This window comes from Drosophila arizonae, chromosome 2 (assembly GCF_054131065.1).
Source record: "Drosophila arizonae isolate 15081-1271.41 chromosome 2, UAZ_ARI_1.0, whole genome shotgun sequence".
Taxonomy (NCBI): Eukaryota; Metazoa; Arthropoda; class Insecta; order Diptera; family Drosophilidae; genus Drosophila; species Drosophila arizonae.
Window position 1 is genome coordinate 4,034,863 of NC_142922.1, and position 20,321 is coordinate 4,055,183.

Genomic DNA, 20,321 nt, shown 5'->3' on the forward strand with positions numbered 1-20,321 from the left:
CAGAGCCATGAAGCATTGTGCACAGAAGGAGCTGGAGAGGGCGGCAGCTAGATAGATGGATAGAGAGAGAGACAGAGACAGAGAGAGAGAGAGAGAGAGAGAGAGAGAGAGAGAGAGAGAGAGCGAACTCATGTCAAGTGCCACTGAAAATGTTGAAGAGTTGGTGCCAGAGCAGAGTGCAGTAAAGTGAAGAGCTTCCCACGTGTGTGCGAGCGTGTGAAACGAAAGGAAAACCAAAAGCCAACAGAAACAACAACAACAACAAAAAGAAGAAGAAACAAAACTTAAGCTAAAATCAAACTACTAAAAACTAAAACTAGAAACTAGAAGAGTAATCGATAAGTGTTTGCGCACAACACAGATCTAATTAATTGTTAATTAAGCAAATCGTTTATCGATCACAAAATTCAATCGAACAAATTAACAAAATCGATTATTCACCCACACCAAATATCTTTTGTCTTGCTTACCCGCACTTGTCCTTGGCTTTGTGCGCACGGGCTTCACATCGAGTCCGATGTTCAGGCTGCCAGAGCTGCCTGCACCACCGCCGCCGCCACCGCCACCACCGCCGCCGCTGGAGCTGCTGTGACCGCCGCTGCTCATGGCACTGCCCATGCCGCTGGCCATGCCAATGGCACCGCCAATGCCACCACTAGCACCACCAGCACCACCACCACCACCGCCAGCACCGCTGCCATGCAGGCCCGCCTGACTGTGATGGCTGTGACTGTGGTGATGGTGATGATGCGCCGCCGCCATGCTATGCCGCACAGCGGCCGCTGCCACGGAGGAACTTTGGAACATGTTGGCGGCGGCAACCGCCGCCTGATGCTGCGCCGCCGCATGGTGGTACGAGGCATAGCTGCTGTCGTAGCTGTTGGCATTGTTGGCCGCATAGTGCGCCTGGGCGGTGCCATCGAACAGGCCGTTCGACGTCGATGCGGACACTGAGGCGGAGGCGGTTGAGGAGGAGGCATTGCTGTTGCTATTTTGCTGCTGCTGCTGCTGTTGCTGCTGTTGCTGCTGCTGTTGCTGCTGCTGCTGCGACGTCGCTTGACTGCCGCTGCTGCTGCTGCTATTTGAGCTATTCGTATTGTTCGTACCTTCACGCTGCTTGGGCGCCGAGGATTGGGCCGGTCCGGCGCTGCCCGCGTGCGCCGCAGTCGGGCCGCCGTTCTGTATGGAGGGCTTGATGTCCAGCGCACAGCTGGCGTCCGTCAGTGAGGTAGAGCCCGTGGCCTGCTGGTGCATGAACGCGTTCATCACGGCCTGCAACGGTATCAAGGCAAGCAGATTGAAGCGAACGGATCGCACGGATCGGCTGGAAAGGCAGGAATGCTTACCTGATACTCGGACTGGCCGGTTTGTACGGAGTCGGGCGTGGAGTCCTTTGGCGGTGTTGGTGGGAATGGAAACGAGTGCTGGCCGGCCGACGTTGTCTGATGGCTCTGGCCCACCTGGCCCAGTTTGTGCTCCACCTGCGGCTCCTGCGGGCACGCAAATTGACTCATGCCCCAGGCGCTGGCGGGTGGAAACGATTTGTGCTCGCTGGTCAGCCAGGGACTGAGCGGTGTATGAAAGTGCGGCCGGCACACTTGGGGCGTGGCATGTGAGGAGGGCATGCGGGATGCTAAAGGCAAAAGAAACAAGAGATGGAGAGAGAGAGAGAGAGAGAAAGAGAGATAAGAATTTAATAAAACGCGCCAAAAAATCAAGTTAAATGCAGCATTAAATCAATTATGGCCAAAATTTATAACGAAGATTAACAGCCTAAGCTGTGATGGTAGTGGAGGGGGAGTGGCAAGGGGAGGGAGGGTATGAATTCAACGTGTACAAGACGCAGACCAGAAGCGATAAAAAATTCATAATAAATGACGTTGTTCTCTTTTTTCGAGGCGGAAAAGCTGCGTTATAATTTATGAAACACCAGCAACAGTTGCTGTTGCTGCTGCAACTGCTGCCGCTGCTGCTGTCCATGGCTCGGCAAGGCTTGCGGCCTTAGCGCACAACTTTGCATATGGCCAAAGACGTGGAGGGAGCTACGACTGCTGCTGCTGCTGCTGTTGCTGTTGCTGCATTGTCATAAATTGTTTAATTTGTATCATAAACAATCGCGTTAAACTTTTGTCCCAAAGCTAAAAAGATCGATCAGAGCGGTGCGCGCAAATGCTTGCCGCTCTCCTGCTGCCCTCAGAGCGCGAAATCGCGCTAACCTCGCAGACCTCGCGGACCTCGCCGTGGCTTTGGCTAAAAGTGTAGCCTAAATGTCTGGCAGTGTATAATTTAGCGGACACCAAGTGAGATTTATGTGCGCCAATGCTGCCGTTTCCATAGTTGCAACGCATCGCTGCAACGTGCCACGCCAGCATATTGTATATATATATATATATATGCAACATATCCTGCAATTGTTTGCAGCAGCAGCAGCAGCAGGGGGAGTTTGCACTGCGCACTTATTCTTATTATTATCATTAATATTGACTCCGGCTGCAGCTACGAAACAGCGCGCTGTATTAGCTCTGGGGCTTGTTTGTATGCGAAATTATTTTTGATTATGCAGCAGCCGCTGTCGAAGCTGACGCCGACTCCAACTGCAACTGCCACTTCGACTCGAACTCGGACTCGGACTACGACTTGGACTTGGATTGCCATGTTTGGCGCGACTTGGCTTTGGCTCTGTCCAACAGTAGGTCATTCAGTTCAATGCACGCCAAGATGGATTAGTTTGAAGCTCAGGCCCTAATCTGACAGTTGAAGCCAGCCAGCGCACCAAGTCGCATTGCAGATGCCCTAACCTTTGGCCATTGAATTGAGTTGAAGCTAAAATGAGTTAATTGTCTCATATTTTGTACAGTTTGTTGAAGATTTCTGTTATATAAATTATGCTCAAATACACTTGAAGAAATATTCAAGAAATTTTAGATTTTTTGCTTTGCAAAATTCATTATTTAGCTTGTGGCTCAAACTAAATTTTTTTAATGGAAAAGTTTGCTTAAACTTGTTTATGTTTATATTTATCTAATTTGGTTATCAAAAAATCATAAAGTATTAGAATATGTTAGGGAAAAAAATTGAACTAAATTATTATTATTTCGGTTTTTTTTTTTTTTTTTAATTTTTATTTATTAGTCTTGACACACAATACAATAACAAATTATGAATTTAGAAATTTAGAAATTATTATATAAAAATGTTGACCTTTTTTTTTTTAGAATTATCAGATTTTTTATTTATTTATTTTTTATTTTATTTATTTTTTTTTAATTTGAGTTTCACTTCCACAAGATCTTTATAATTTTAAATAATCCATATTTATAGTATGCAAAACTGTTCAAGAAGAAGTTTGTCAGCTTAGCTAATTCTAGCAATGCTCTGGCATCTAAAATCAACAGTTTTGGCTATATAATTCAGGTTTATCTTATTGCTTATAGCTGAGATTATCGATTTTTTTTTTATAAGAGTGAGCCAAATTGAGCGTGGAATCAGACTCTGAATTGAATCAGGCAAACTGTAATGCAAAAATCAATGTAATGTAAATATCTGCCTGAATCAAATCCATGCTCTTTCGCTCAGTGCATCAAGTTCTGTTTGCTTGTACTTTCCCAAGGGTATACGAGGCTCCTGCTGCTGCTGTTTCTGCCGATCGATGGCTGTGCTGCGATAATATCCATTTGATTATCCTAATAACAGTGCTTTAGCGGGCATATTATATGTACGTGTGTCTGATTATAGAAATTAGGCACAGCAGCCAATGCAGAGGCAGACGCATGCCCAGTCTCAGTCCCAGTCTCAGTCTCTGCTCAGTCTCTGACCAGTCTGTTGTCGGCTGGGATAGTTCTCTTCATTTGGGGGTCCATTGCAATACCTCAATTGTAGCGGCTCGTTACAAACCAGGCAGTCAGGCACAGGCCGGAGCACAAACTTCACACTTTGGCAGCAGAGACAATTGCAGCGACGTGCTCGGGCAACGAGAGCTGCAGCTGGCTGAGTGCACTGATAAACCAATATGAAGTCGTCATCGAGCCGGGCTAAGTGTATATAATTTCGGGTTGGCCAAATAAGCGCATTCGATATGCCAAATTATATGTGCGAGGGGCAAAACTTTAATTGCGGCCAATGAAAACTTTCAATTTGCGATGGTGTTAACGATAACAGAGCGCTGTTAAGGCTGCTGTTAAAGCGTGCATGAGTCACTGGTCGCTGTTGTTGTTGCTGCTGCTGATGTTGTTAAAGGCTGTTGGCATCTTTTTGTATAAAACAATTCGCTAATAAATCAAGTTGAGTACAGCAATTAAAGTTGCAAAAACATACACACATACAGCGACAATTCGTTTGTTGTTGTTGTTGCTGTTGTTGCTGTTGCTGTTGCTATTGTCATTGTCGGTATGCAAAGCTCGTGCTGGTGAAAAGCGGCGACGTCGTCGGCGTCGTGCCCTTGGCCGTCCCCCAAAGCCAAAAAGCCTGGCTGACACGTTCTACACAACAACAACAGCAGCAGCAGCAGCAACAGTAACTACAACAACAACAATAAACAAAGCGCTACAATAAAATCTGCCTTTAATTTTTTGTTGTTGTCGAAACAACAAAAAAAACATTTTGAAGTTTTTGGCCTGAGCTTGATTTCTTCAAACTGACAGATCAAAGCCACAAAGCCGACTCATGTGTGTGTGTGTGTGTGTGTCTGTGTGTGTGTGTGTGTTAGAGACACTCCATAAAGCGACGCTTGGACATGTGTGTGGCGTTTTAAAAGCGTTTGACAAGCGACTCAGCTCGAACTCAACTCGAGCTGAAGTCAACTTCAAGCCAAATCTCAACTCAGCGCCTGTACGTCTAAGCCCTGTCTGCCAGCTTGGCTAACAGAAAGAGCGTACCGAAAGCGCCTTTTAATTGCAGTCTCAAATGGTTGTTGTTGTTGTTGTTGTTGCTGCTGTTGGCCAGTCGGCAACGTGAATGACATAATTAATTGTATGCACAGCCAGCGAAGCACTTAGCTCGACGTGTTTGACATTTGAAGATGACAATCCCTGACAGAGCGGACAGAGCGGACAGGAGATGCAGCAGCGGCAGCGGCAGCGGCAGTGGCAGCGGCAGGTGATGGGCGATAGGCGAACCCATTGGCCATTCAATTAACCAAAATGCAACAAAAATGGAGAAACAGCAGCTGGCGATGGCGATGGCTATGGCTGTGGCATTGGCAGCGCCTTATCACATCTCATTTGAATGATCAGCAGCAGCGGCAACAAAAGAACTGAAACCTCAGCCTTAGTGACAACTCGATTCAATGCGCGAACATCTTGATAAGCGCGCTAGGGCTGCTATTAGAGCTGCAGAGCAAAATGTAACAGTTTCCACTCTTCTCATCTCTATTTGATTTTCTCCTCTTCTCTCCTCTTTTTTTTTTTGTCAGCAAAAAAGGATTGCCAGCTCTTTGGTAAATTAAATTCACACCAATGCGGATTAGGGGTGCGAAAGAGAGTTCGCCTTATCGCCGGCAGCAAATCAAATCGCCAAATGAATGTGAGCGAGCAAATGTAACGTATGTCAGTCAGTCCGACAGTCAGGCAGTCAGGCAGTCACTCTGACAGTCAGTTAGATCGGCTCAGTGAGGCGCGCTGCTTCAGCTGCTTCCGCCTGGCATTAAGCCACAATCAATCATACAATGAAAAAGGGCAGCCAGCGGCTGAGACAAGACGATCCACTGTCTTAGTGAATCCTGCAATGACCCCTCGCTGTTGCACGTTGTTGCTGTTGCTGTTGCTGTTGCTGTTGCACGTTGCTGCAGGCGCTCGCTTAATTTATAACCTGAGCGACCCTCGCCAGGACACGAATATACCGACTTTTCACCTGCCTCTCTTGTAGGCGCGTGGCTCCAAAATGCGGTCAAGTGTCTCTGCGAGCTGTGCTGCTTACACCTGCTCCAAATTTAAAATGCGCTAAGGCAGCAGCAGCGGCAATAAACTATAACGGATTCCTGTTTTTCAGCCACCACCGTAGCAGTTAGCAGCTAGCAGGTAGGTCAGTTAGAGGCCGCAAAAGGCACCTTGACTCGAGTTGAGCTGACGTTCAGCTGGGAGCTGCTCTCCAGCTCGGCGAGCTGTTTAGCATTTTGCGCTCTTGTTTGTTTTAATTATTTCTTTTGCTTTTTTTTTTGTTTCTTCATATTTTCATATTTTGCTAGCTTGGCGCATATTGCAGCTCAGCTGAGTTGCGTGCCAAGTGCTTGACTGACTACTTGACTGACTGCTTGACTGCTTGACGGACTGGCTGACTGACTGACTGACTGACAGGCTGGCGGCTGGTTTATTAAGCGCAAACTGCGCTGCCATTGCCATCTATATTATTAACACTTTATTTGCGGCTCTCCGTGTACAACGCCCCCTGCTCGAGCCTTCATTTCCGTCTTCTGCCGCTCCAGTTGCATGCCAGCTTATCATTAGTCATAAGTTGTCAATTGTATTTATGATAATGCGTTTAATAACTTAACCACGAATTCTCAGCCAGTCAGCCAACCAAGCTCCTGGCCACGCAATTATGCCACAGCATTCGCCCAGAGCTATTTCTTGGCTATGTTTTTATTTTGTAAAATTTGAATTATCTTTCTGGCATTTCATTTGTTATTAATTGCTTAATGCGAACTGCTGTTTGCTGTCAGTAAATATTATAAATATTATTTATAATATGCTAATGTTTTGCTCGACCAGTTGATATCAGTTGATCAATATAATGCATTCCGCTTTATGAAATGCTAATTGATGATGGATAATTGCGCTACACTTGGCTCTGAGTAATTAGTGCTATTCATAATACTAGTAACAACTGCTGCTTATTTAGTAGTATTAGTGAGAGGTTAAGGGTTCAAATATCTCGATAGTGCATAAATGAGTAAATTACATTGAGTAAATTATCAAGAGTTTATTTCAGAGAAATTTCTAACATGGAAAAATATTTTCAATTTAAAAAATCATTTGTGAAATTTAAAAAATGAAAATAATTTTTGTGAAATTTCTTTAGTTGTTAAGTAAAGTTAAAAAATTTAAATTGAAAATTAAAAAATCAGCAATATCTGTTAAAATATTAACAACAAATTCTTAAAATTACATATGCTATCAAGCAATCTGCTTTTAGTTTACATTTCTGAAGAAGTTTATAAAAAAAATATAACAAATCATTATAAAATATAAAAAAAAAATATATAAGTATATAGTATATAATAAGTAAGATTAAACAATTTTAATAAAAATGGAAATTTTATATGATTAAGTTATTAAATATTCAATCAATTTTGTTTCAATTAAATACAATATGCTCAGAAATTATTTTCAATGTCAAATATAAGGCACTTATTAAATATATTTAAAGAAAACAAAATATTTATATTTGTATATTAGTAATTAATCTGCATCAAAGATTAATTTAAGCCAAACTAAGTTAGATTTTTAATTCAAGAAATGCAGCTTTGAATTAATTTTTAAGTGTATTTTTTAATTTATAATTATTTCACATATTTTAGCGCAATGCCAATAAAAGTTGGCCAAATGTCTAAGCCAAAGCAGAAAAGACAATAAAGTCGCAAGTCTTTGAGTGTTTGTAATTTTAGCAGATTAATCGGTTGCAGCGAATGTGACAAATCAAATTTATTTTATCTACAAAATGTCTTACAAATTTTTCAAATATTCGCAAACAGCAAATGCAAAGTTGGCTAAGACATTTCTACGTTAGAAATGCGCTTAGAGAGTTGCTGCTAATTTCTCAAGCATTTTTATTAACATTTTCTTCTCTTTTTTCTTCCTATGCCATTTTGTGGTTGTTGTTGTTGGTGTTGTTGTTGCTGACATCAATTGGAAACTGGAGCTGTGGTTAACAAGCATATTTAGCTTAACGTGTGAATTACGTGGCCTGACTAACTTTTGCATACGTGCAGCAATGTTGCCGCAAAACATGTTGACAAGACGACAGCAGCAGCAGCAGCAGCAGCAGCAGCAGCGATAAATGTTGCCGCACTAAGTAAAAACTTGCAGCAAGGCGAGGCAGCCGCACCAGCAGCAGCAGCAGCAGCAACCCAGCCAAGTTGAGGGTTTGAAACGCGCCATTTTTGTTGCCATTTGTTTGCCTTTGTTGTTGTTGTTGTTGCTGTTGCCGGGCCACACCATTTTCTTGCAGCTTTTTGTGTGTGTTTCGGTATTTTTATTTTTTTTATTTTTTTATTTTTCTCTTTCATTTGTTATGGTGGGTGCTGCGGCTGGTAAAAAATGTTAATAATGCGGCTGCATTTGCTGCCAGCAGTTGGCGGCAGTTGCACGCGCTCTCATTTTGTTGCTGCAGCTGCAGTCAGCTACAGTCAGCTACAGCCAGCGGAGCCCGTTTGCTGATCCTTTTTGGCCGGCACGCAAGCATAATAAATTTATGCAAATGCTAGAGCGAAGTCTAGGCGAGTGATTGGGCTGCCAGTGTCAGTCAGTCAGGCTGAGCTCAGGCTGACAGTTTTTGCACTACCCATTCAAAGGCATTGCTAATGAGCACACAGTCAGAGTGAGAGAGAGAGAGAGGGAGAGGGAGTGAGACAGAGTGAAAGGATCTGTAGCTGCTGTCAGGCGCGCCTCAAATGCCTTTGGCGCACTTATGACAGTTCGAAGCGTCAGCAAAATCATTAAAATTGACAAGTTTTTATAAGACACAGCCAAATTTGGTCAGCCAAAAGCCAACAGCGGCCACAAACGCAACGTTTGAAGTGTTGTTGGGACAAGTTGTTGTTGTTGTTGTTGTTGTTGTTGTTGCTGCTGCTGGACCACCAAGGCTGACTCGCTGGCTGGCTGGCTGCTTCACATGTCATAAATAAGAACGCGTTGACATTTATCACAACAAAGGGCTTGGAAGCTGCAGGCCAAAGGAAAAGAAACGAAGAAGAAGAAACACACAAAAACAAAAACAAAAGCTGCGCTCCCCCAACTACAAAGAAAAACGTTGCATAAATTCATAAGCCTGAACTTGAGAAATTCAATTGATGCGACAACAGCAACGGCAACAACGACGACGGCGACGGCAACGGCGACTGCAACTGTTGCTGCCAGGCAGCGTCCACTTTTCGCATATTAATAAAATATTTTATTAAACACACGCGCCGACCGCCGAAGGATGCTTAGCCAGGAGCGGCAGCAATATTATGCTAAACAGTTGCAGCCAAAAAAGGCTCCAAACGAAAATCGTGCCGGGTGGCTACGTGCAGCAGTCGCAGTCGCAGTCGCAGCAGCCGCAACAAATTTTTGGCGGCGTCTCTTGCGACACACTCGTATGACATATTTTTTCTGGCTTGCTTTTTTGGCCAAGAGAACAAACAGCGAACAACGCATTATTATTTGCCTTCGCCTTGTATTTGTGTGTTTTGTTAGCTTTTATTGCTGCATTGTTCGAGCATTTATGCTAAGCAGGCGGACGAACGGACGAACAGACAGACAGCTATAAGACATCGTTGTCGAACTATGCAAACTGGTTTCAGTTCAAAGCTCTCAAATTTCTTCACAAATTTTCGCTGCTCATCGAATGCTAATGAGCCGGAGGGGGCGTCATTTGTTAGCCAAATACATGGTTTAGGCATTACACACCTGATCCGCTTGACCAGGTGGTCTCGCGGCTGTTCTCGCCGCCTGCTCTGGCCAGCTCTGCTCTGCTCTGTTGTGCTGTGCTTTCTTTCCATCGCCACTTCTTGGTAAGATTGTTCTATTTTGATAGGTGAGCAGCGCTTCTTGGAAGCGAAGCCATTAAACATTTACTACTATTAAACATTTACTATTGGCCATTAAGCATTAGACATTAGCGATTAGCTGCCAAGCGCGTACAATGACTTCTCTCGCCCGTCTGATTAATATGCCATTCCCTCTCTCTCTCTCTATCTCGTTATCCCTCTTTCTATCTTTTGGCTCTCGGCTAAGATCAGTTAAGGCCATGTCGCAGCGCGAACTGCCAAAGTCATTTGTAAACTTGACACTGCCAAATGCAGCAGACAAAAGCGGCTAACTGGCAAATGGGCAAACAGGCAAAACGGCTGCACAAATGTATTAGCAACAGTTTATCACAAACTGCTGCTGCTGCTGCTGCTGCAACTGCATGTTGCTGTCGCTGTTGCCGTTGCAATTGCATTGACAGCGGGGGCGACAACGCCAGCAGCAGCAGCAGCAGCAGCAACCATCGCAGCAGCCAACAATGCGCTAATATTCAATATTGTAATTGCAGTCACAAATCGTGCTCAACTGCTGCAGACGGCCTGGCAACATGTTGCTGCTGCCGTTGCTGCTGCCGTCTGTTGTCGCAGTGTGCTGCATGAAATTAATGAATGCTGCCGCTTTGCGCTTTTGTATGTTTCAGTGTCGGCATATATTGACCGCTCGCTGTGTTAGACAAATCACAGCGACAGCCATGTTGCCCATGCTGCTGGCGTGCATGGCAGCAACAGCAACAGCAGCAGCAACATGCGTAAGCTTTGTTTGCCTCTTGTCATTATAAATTGCTGGCGAGCAGCATTTTGATTTTACAAATTAATAATGAACAGCAGCAACAGCAGCAGCAGCAGCAGCAACAGCAACAGCAACAACAGCAACAGCAGCTCACAGTAGCAACATTATTGATGATGCACAAGAGGCACTCACACACACACGCACACAGAGTCAGTTTTAGCTGTGTTGTTCCAGGAATCTGCAGCTGACAAATGACAAGCGAGCGGGCAAAAGGATGCCAGGCTAGCTCAAAGACTTCCGGCCTAGTTCATCAGAAGCATTGGCAAAAAGCTCTCTGAAGAATGCCGCAGCCGCCATCTTGGCGAGCCAAGATTGATGCCAGCAACGAGCAACGAGCAACGAGCAACCGGCAACGAGCAACTAGCAACAGGCAACAGGCGACATTGATAGTGATTGAAGGACAGCTGTTCACACTAGCCACACTAGCCGCTAGCCGCAGAGCCAGCGGGCAAAACGAAATGTCAAATTAGAATGCGAAACGTGTTGGCAATGGGAATGTGCAACGTTGCTGTTGCTGTTGCTGTTGCTGTTGCAGCTGGACAATGGAGCTTGTGGCGGCACCTTTGGCTCAGCGGCATGCAAAGTAGCCAGCAGCAGTCAGCCAGCTAGTCAGCTAGCCAGTGAGGCGGCGGCAGTTGCTGCTGCTGCTGCTGCTGCTGCTGCAGTGCAAATTAATTGAAGCATCGCAGCAATGTCAACGACAGCAACATCACGTGTTGCATGTTGCATTCGGCGTAGGCAGTTCAAGCTGAAGTTGAAGTGGAAAACGAAGTCGCATTCGAAACTGTGGAGTGCCGTTGGCATTGGGGGCCAGTGTGGCAGGCACATTCTTATAATTATGTCATTTAATTAAGCAAAGACAGTTTGCCGTTGCTACGACTAATTAAAACATCGCGCCAGCAACAGCAACAGCAGCAGCAGCAGCAACAGTCGTGGCAGCAACATGTGCAATATGAATGACCGTCCACTGTCGAATGCAATAAACAATATGCACAGAGAGACAGAGATAGAGAGTGAGTGAGAGTGAGAGTGAGAGTGAGGGAGAGAGACAATAGCAACACAAGCACAACAAACAGTTTGCCGCTGCATCATACGATGTAAAGAATGCTTCCAGGAATTTGGGTCATAATTAATGTGGCATGATTTCAAGACATTTTAATCAAAGCGAATTGAGAGGGCAACTACAGCAGCAACTACAGCAGCAGCAGCAACAGCAGCAACAGCAATAGCAGCGGCAATAAGCTTCAAGGTTTGTAATACCTTTGAAAAGTGTCACAGATACACACACACACACACACACACACACACTCCAACACACACACACACACACACAGACACAAGGCAGTTGAGCGCATTTAAAGTCACATCAATCATACGCAGCGGTGGCCCAGCTGTTCAATTGCAATACCATAACTCATTTTTATAGGCCGCCGCCACGCTCCCAGTGCTCAGTTCGCTGAAAACTTGCGCACCGGGATTAAGATTTGCGGCCGAGATTCCAACCATGCCCAGGCTCAACTTCACGTCGCAGTCACTAAATTACAACAACTATTACAAACACACACACACATGCGCAGAGTAAGAGCGAGAGAGAAAGAGGGAGAGACAGAGAGAGCGAGAGGACGAGAGGGCGACAGGCCGTGCCCGAGTGTCTGGCGTGCTGGCATTGCTGTTGGTTGGCCTGCAGCCTGTTGGCCACGTCTATTGGTATATGGCTTTTGTGCTTTTGTGTGTTGGCCGTGTTGTAATTTCTTGGAAATTTCTGTTTTATGCGCGCACAACTTGGGCCAGCGCGAAATTTATGAGTCTCTGGCTGGCCAAGTGCAACACCTGGTAGCAGCCAGGAAGCCTAGCCTAGCCTAGCCTAGCCTAGCCTTCACCAGCCAACCCCCACCCCAACCCCAATCCCTAAGGCTCGCCGCAAATTGCACTGGCAGTGCTTCGACTTCGGCGTCGGCGTCGGCTGCGTGCTCTGTGCTTGAGCTTTAAATGGACTTTGATATTCCTGGGCTGAATGGGCCCGCATTTATTTGATATCCCTTTTGTGACTTTGCCACTGTGCGTGACATTTGCGTTAAGTGCGTCAAGAGTTGTGTGGGAATATTTGCAACTTCAAAAACAACAGACAAACAGACAGACGGACGGACGGGGAGACAGCTGAACTGCCAAAGTTTTCATTTGTCTGATTTTGTCAGCGCGATAAGCAACAAAGTTGCAACAACAAATGAAAATCCACGACGAAAATATTGTCAAAAAGTCGAACTGTTGCTTGCCTCGTCTAACACGTGCTCAATTTGCTCATGGCATATGCTAATGTGCGAGTGCAATGGCAATACGCACGCCAGAGTACCGTTAGCTAGCTGAATGAGTGTGTGTGTGTGTGCGCCTATGATTTGTAGCTGTTTGCTTGTGTGCTTATGTTTATGTGCATGTGTGCCTGCGAGTGTGTGTGTGTGTGTGTGTGTGTGTGTGTTTGGCAAAGCCTTCACATGCTTAAATTGCATTTGTTTGCTGTCTCTGGCTAATTAAAAGTGCATTTATATGACTGCACTCGCACAGGAGCTCGACTATGCCAATTGCGCTCAGAACGAAGCTGTAATACGCTTGACATGTGCCGTGATATATGCATAAATGAATGAATGAATGCACGAATGAATGAATATACCTATACATGCATGCAGCATAAATGAATAAAGTTATTTACGTTTGTATATATGAACCTTATATGTATGTAAATATGAGTTGCAAGTTCCAAAAGAAAAGTTGTTTAAATAAGATTTTCTTTATTAGTAAAATCTGAGCGAATGCCTAAAAATTGTATTTACATTAAATACCATTAAATACATTAAATACCAACTTATGTGAAGCTTATAACTAATTTCAAATTGTTATAATACATACAGTGAGTAACAAAAATATTCATTTTTATTTTATTATTTTATATTATAGTAGAAAAATAATTCTACTTCAAATGCCCATAAAATATGATATATCAGTTGAAATTAAAAAGTGCAAATGCTAAATTGTAAATATATATATGTAAATATATGAACATATGTATATATGTTTACATATATATATAGTAAACATATATACATATGTTCATATAAATATAGCTGCAGCTGTTTTCAAGAAACTAACATCGCGTTTGTATACATATATATGGCATATGTATATGTGCCACTGAACACTAAATCTGATGAGGTCTCAGCTCAGCCATAGCCTTGGGTTTTAGTTAGCCATAGCCATTTCCTATATATATGATATAAATTTCCTATATTTTAATTAAATAATAAATTAAAAAAAAAAATGTTTAACAATTTGATCACAAATATTTTTCAATTAATTTACTTGAGATGCATTTATATATATGTGTGTTATATACATACGTATATATGTATCATAACATAAATTAATTGGCAAATCTCGCATATACACATATTACATGATATTTATACAGACATGTATAGATACATATATAGATACATGTTCGCAGTCAAACTTAATGGCAAATTCATGTGACCCGCTTGAGCAGATGAAGCTTTGGCAGCAAATCTAAAAGTTTGCTGTGGCCATATTGTTGACGCGCTGTATCTACACATGTTCAAATACATATCTGTATTTTGTTTTTCATCGAAAAGGCAACCCAGAAATAAGAAATGAGCAACAATAAATACGCGGCCACAGTCAAAACAATACAAAAAAAAAAAAAAAAAAAAAACAGAAAAAAAAGAAAAAAGTTATTGCCAAATTTTCGGCATGTTTGCTTTTGAAATTTAAATTTCACAGGCTTGTTGCTATTGTTGTTGTCGGTTTTTATGGCTTGTATCATAAAAATCTCAATGTGTGACTGTGCGAGTGTGTGAGCTGAGTATATGTATATATATGTGTGTATGTGTGTTGTGTGTGTTGTGTAAGTGAGCGCGTCAAAATACATTAAACTGCATAAGCAAAGCGCGCAGCAGGCGTGAGTATGACTGTGTGTCTGTATGTGTGTGTGTGTGTGTACACATATACGCCCCCTTTATGCGCTGGTATTTGTGCTCATCCAACTAGCTCACTCTCATAATGCCAACTAAATTGAGTTACTCTGCTCAATTCGGCCTGTGACAACTCCAGCCAAGCCCAGCCCCAATGTGACACATGCAGACTAATGAATTTTAAAATCAACGCTCGCCACAGGTGCCCCCAGCCAGAACCAGCAGCAGCCACAGCCACAGCAGCAACAGCAGCAGCAAGAGTAGCAGCATCATCTCAAGCCGACAGACTGTCTGGCTGTCTGTCAAAATGGCAGACAAAAGAGCGCGATTTGAATGCGCGTTTTGAGTGCATGAATGAATTACAGCAGCCGGATCAGATCAGGCTGGATCGCAGATGCTGATGCTGCTGCTGCTGCCATGAAATCGAATCAATAAAGTGCGCAACATGAATTAAACATAAATGCAAACTGATGGAGGGGAACAGGTGGGGGCGGTTGCGGGGCGCTGCTGAGGCTATCCCAAAAAAGAGCTGATTGATCACTTGCAGGCAACACCCGCCGCTTGGAGCTGTCTCCAGTCTCCAGTCTTCAGTGAGCGCTCGCGTTCCACATTCCGTGCCACCGGCAAACAAAACAAACAAAACAAACGCGAATCAGAGAGGAAAACAAAAAATTTTAAATTAAAATTTTCGCACACTTGAGGAGCAGGAAATAAATTCAACGGCAGCCGCATCGATGCATGTCACGTCCGTCCGTCCATTCGTCTGTCGGATTTTACGTGGAACTGTCAAAAATGCAGGCAAAAGCTGCGCTCAGCTGAAAGCAACAATAACAATGCGCATGCCTTTGGCAGCAGCAGCAGCAGCAGCAACTGCAACTGCAATGCTAAGTGCCAAGTGAAAATGGATTTTATTCATTCTTTTTTTTTTTTTTCATTTTTGGGAGTCAACTGTCAAAAGTGACAGCAACAACAACAGCAGCAGCAGCAGCAGCAGCCGTGTTGCGGCTGTGGCACCCACTTTTTCAAATTGAAAACTAACTTAGCGGAACCTGAAAGCCAAAAAAAAAAAAACACCAAAATTGCTGCCCTCAAAAACGGGGGCAATTGTTGTTGTTGTAGGCGTGTGAATCAAGAAATTGTTGTCGTCTGCTGCTGCTGCGCTGCTGCTGCTGCCATAACACTAATGAGCATAGATAATTTGTTTCTATTTCTTCTTCTGTCTACAAATTGCGCGCAATTAGAAAACATGGAGCTGGGCCAGCTGGGAAAAGTTAAGTGAGCCAAGTCAGGGCTAGGCTGAGACTGAGGCTGAGACTGAGACTGAGGCTGGTTATGGCCCAACAATTGTCAGGCTGTAAGTGAGCTGTTTACAGTTATGGTGGAAACCGTTAAAGCTGACGCCACAAATCGCATTCATTTCATGTTGGTTTGTTGTTGGCCAGCAAACAGTAAGCCAATGCGCGACCAAAGCACAGCTAAGGGATGCAAACAGAACTCAATTGCTGTCGCTGTCGCTGTTGCCCCACCCCGGCCGCACCGCTGGCAGCCAACAGGAAACGACATACAAAAAAAAAAAAAAAAAAAAGCAGTAAAGAGAAGGCGCGAAGCAATCGATTTGTGGGCTGAGCCACACATGAAGCCGGCCCCCGACCCAGCCCTGGCCCGGAATCACCCCCCGCACGGCGCGATTCATTAAAAACGCATTAGAAATGACATTAGGACAAATGTAGCCTCGGTGCGCCACTAAAATTACTTAAACAATAAATAAAGCATAAAGCACAAATCGTGTTTCATTTTTTTGTTTTTTTGTTTTTTGTTTTTTTTGTTGGTTGAACTTACTGTGCTGATGATAGCTGGGATAGTAGCGTCGATGGTGTCCATTGCTTTCGAGCGCATAGAAGGCGCTCATGTCGCTCGTATCCAGTCCGAGGCCGGCGCCAGCGCCGCCCGCACCGCCGCCCAGGGCAGCGCCCACACTGCTGCCGGCCGAGGAGGCGCCGCTGGACAGGCTGTGATGGCTGTGGGCCAGGCTGCTGCCGGTGCTGCCCAGGCCGTTTGTATGCGGCGAGCCGCCGCCACCGCCACCACCGCCGCCCCCACCGCCACCGCCGCCGCCGCCTAAGCGCGGACTATCATACCAGCTGCGAGCGGCAGCCTCCGCTGTTGAGGTCATATCCATTTCGAGTATAATTTTGAATGTTTTTTCAATAGATCGTGGGCGCGCAAAATTCTACAGAGAAACTCTATCTCTGTGCTGCTCTCTCTCTCTCTCTCTCTCACTCCTTCACTGCTTCTGTCGTTTGATTAATTTGCCTTTTGAATAAGCTTCGACGCTTTTCAACACATGTTTATGTGCGCGTTTTGCAGCACTGCCTTAGCTGTAAATGATTTGATTTTTAGTTGAAAAGAAGAACTTCTTTGTCTTTTGGGCTGCGATTTGAACGGTAGCGCTTGGGCGCCTTATCAACTTCACACCTCTATATATATCTACACACCTGCCTATTATTGCTTATCAGACGAAAAAAAAAACAACTTTATATATTTGTTTCCAATTTCTCTCTCTATACTACACGTACAGTTGGCACTAGCTCTAGCCCAGTTGATTTACAATTGTGCGGTAGCCTAAGCTATTATAATTATTACCTGTATATATGTGTATGTGTGTGTGTGTGTGTGTGTGTGCTATATGGTACAGCGATTAGAGTTTTCAGTTTTACCATATGCGTAGCCAAAGTGTGGGAAAAGGGGGCTTCGATTGCATGCCATGATGGATGCCTGACAAAGGCTTCTATAGACAGGCACAAATTTTTTGCAGCACTTCTCCCTGGGGTTCTAATAGATATGTCGAAGGCGGCCCAAACCGTTTGCCTTTGCCTTTCAGGCCATTGTCTGGCATTGTTTGCTGTGCGCGCTGTTTACAGTGCAGCCTCTCTAATAGACTCAAAACAATGTCAAATCATGTCGATTGTGTTGCCTCGCTATGCTGCGGCTGGTATGCAGCTCAGGCAAAATAGGTGCCTGGAAATGTTTATTTGTGTGGAAGAAATCAATTTGGCCATAAGCTAATCTAGATATTTAACTGATGATATAGAGATAGTATATGCAATTTAGTATAAATATTTTATACAATAAATATATATAGTAAGTTTAGTTTATATATTATTAACTTGTATATATCTTGAGATTTCCAAGAGATAACTCAAGTCAAGGCAAATACCAGCTATGCGAGCTATTTAAATAGCATTAACATATTAATCGACTTGCACATAAACATACACAAATACTTATGTATGTATATACTTTCAATATAAAATATCCCATGTCTTTAACGATCTAACTGTTTTGCATTGTGCTATAGCCCATATATATTCATAGCTTTAACTATTTTTATATCTTTCAATTATCATATAAGTATTATTTAAGTATTTTCTCCAGCAGCGATTGTAAATAAAAGTTACCATAAATCTTATAACACCTCGACAGATAAGCGCTGCTATAAATATATATATTGTATATATATAAATATACAAGAAATTCTCTAAATTGATTTGTCATGCATATTCAAAGTTTTTGACACTCAGTAAACAATAGATAAGAGCCATAAAACTCTATCAGACAATTTCAGATATTTTTAGAGTTGTCTGCAAATGCTTTGCTTTTTCTTTTTCTTTTTCCACTGTAACTGTAACAATAGAACCTAGTTTACAGAGCTGCATACCTAGCTCAAGTCTGACTCTGACTCTGACTCTGGCTGCGTCTGTGTGGCGCTACAGCAGTATCCTGCCGGTGCGACAACTTGTTGTGTGGGCGTTTGACGCCGACGGCAACGCGGCCTGCGGGTAAAGGTGTGCTGCGCTGCCTTCACCTGGCCGGGTGCAATTAGTGCTAAACATGCGGTTTATATCCTACGCTCGACTAGGCTCAATTAGACGTTAGTTCTGCATTTTAAGCAGCAGCAGCAGCTATTCTCAATGCTCAGCTATCGCTGCAGCGACGTTTGCTTAGACAGGTAGCAGCAGCAGCAGCAGCAGCAGCAGCAGCAGCAGAAGAAGACGGCAGAATATTGAAAACGGAATGTGTATTATTTTTGAAGAATTCTCTTATCAGACATTCCATGTATGCCCCATAGTATCTATCTGTTGGTTGTATCTCTTGATGTATGTGCATTCAGTTCTTGCCAGATTTTTATCAATAATTTTGTGTGTGTGTTTGGTTTTTTTTTCGACTACTTTTTTCTGTTTGCATTGACTGTTGCTGTTGTTGGTGTGGTTGTTGTTGCTGTTGTTTGTTTTGGTTTCAACCAAAAAATTATTAATAATAAAAAAAGGCAGCAGCAGTCGTTGTTGCTGTTGTTGCTATTGCTGTTGTCTCAAGACCTGTCCAGGTTGCTGTTGTTGGCTCTCAGATGCGTATCGCACGATTGACAATTGCGCTACAAACAACCAGCCAAACGATGATAAGGCAACATAACTTTCGACTATGAACACTGCGCACCGTATGTACATATATACATATATGTATTTATAAATATATATGTATTTATATATTTTTTTTTCGATTTTGATTTCGATTCTTTAAAGTTTGACTAGGCCACGAAACTCAGTCAATTTATCAGAGGCAGTGATAGCTGCACTCATTCGTTGTAGTTGTTGTTGTTGTTGTTGATTTTGGGGAAATACTTTTCATTAAAATGTTGGAATTGATAGCAATAAATTGATAAGCAAACTGTCAAATATTTTGTACCCCAGCCCAATATTATTGACCATGAGTAAGACGGCCTCTGCGTGTTTCGTTATTTTCTGGCATATTATTTCATATTCCTCAAGTTTCTAGTCTCATATTTCGCCTACTGCTGATAAGCCACTACGTTCAAATCGCATCGGCATCGATTACCCTTTGGGTTTTCATTTGTTTTCAACACTTTTCTTTGCATTATTCGCTTCATACGAATTTGCATAATTTTCTTACATTTTTGCACACATTTGTTAGTCACACATTTGTTTTGTTTATGTTTTCTTGTTTGTTTTTTTTTTATTTTTATTTTTATTTTTATTTGTAAATAATTTATTTTGTTTGATTTGAAAATCACTTGGAGATTTTTGCGCGCTTTTGCCGACGCGTTTTTTGCAGCTTGGCTTTGCGTTGTCGTTGCTGCTGTTTATTGATATTGTGGGGAATCGTTGTTGTCGTTGTCGAGTAGTTGCTGTTATTGCTGTTGCAAACGCGACGCTAACGTATACGTAATACGTAGAGCGTGTGAGCACACGAAAAACGAAACGAAACGAATCGGAGCGAACGGGCGAACGAGGCACGAGCAAACACTTCAACGGCCGCAGACCAACTGAACCCACGAGCGCAAAACAGGAAAGCCAGCGGCAGAGACACGCGCTGCGTTTGTGTGCGCTGGTGTTGGTGTGTGTGCGTTTGCGTGCGCGTGGATGTGTTTGTGTGTGCGCTCGTGTGTATGCGTGTGTGTGTGTGTGTGTGTGAACGAAACTCGTCTGACGAGGGCCGGGCTTTGGCATTTGGCACATACAAGATGGTCGCGGCTGCAAGCGGCCAGGCCGTGCGTCAAAGCGGGATGGCAATACTATCAATGGCAATATGCTTGTCACTGTTTGGCCTGCATGCGGGGCGTGTTTTTTGTTTGTTATGCACGCGGGCAGGTAAACCGGTTTGTGTTTCGTTTCGCTTGGCTGTTGTTGTTGTGTGTGTGTGGTTGTTGTTGCAATTGCATGTTTGTTTGCTTGTAGGGTTTGTCGTCGTCGTCGTCGTCGTCGACGTTGTCGTTGTCGTTGTCGTTGTTATTGTTGTCGCTGCTGCTGCTGCT

At 43.7% G+C, this 20,321-nt stretch overlaps 1 protein-coding gene across 2 annotated transcripts in view; it reads right to left on the minus strand.

Moving 5' to 3' along the window:
* The window catches only part of grn (GATA binding protein grain), a 43,907-nt gene extending 24,059 nt beyond the window's left edge, over positions 1-19,848 (minus strand). Inside the window, exons 1-4 of one of the 2 annotated variants that reach the window (XM_089473330.1) lie at positions 19,460-19,848; positions 16,331-16,869; positions 1,347-1,633; positions 1,107-1,272 (exon numbers count right to left, since the gene is read on the minus strand). In XM_089473330.1, coding sequence (XP_089329456.1) covers positions 1,107-1,272; positions 1,347-1,633; positions 16,331-16,670 — 793 coding nt within the window. In that variant the 5' untranslated portion in view covers positions 16,671-16,869; positions 19,460-19,848. Of the gene's footprint in view, positions 1-470; positions 1,273-1,346; positions 1,634-16,330; positions 16,870-19,459 lie in introns of both variants that reach the window. The other variant, XM_018019316.2, reaches the window with a different exon arrangement.
* Positions 19,849-20,321: the final 473 nt, after the last annotated feature.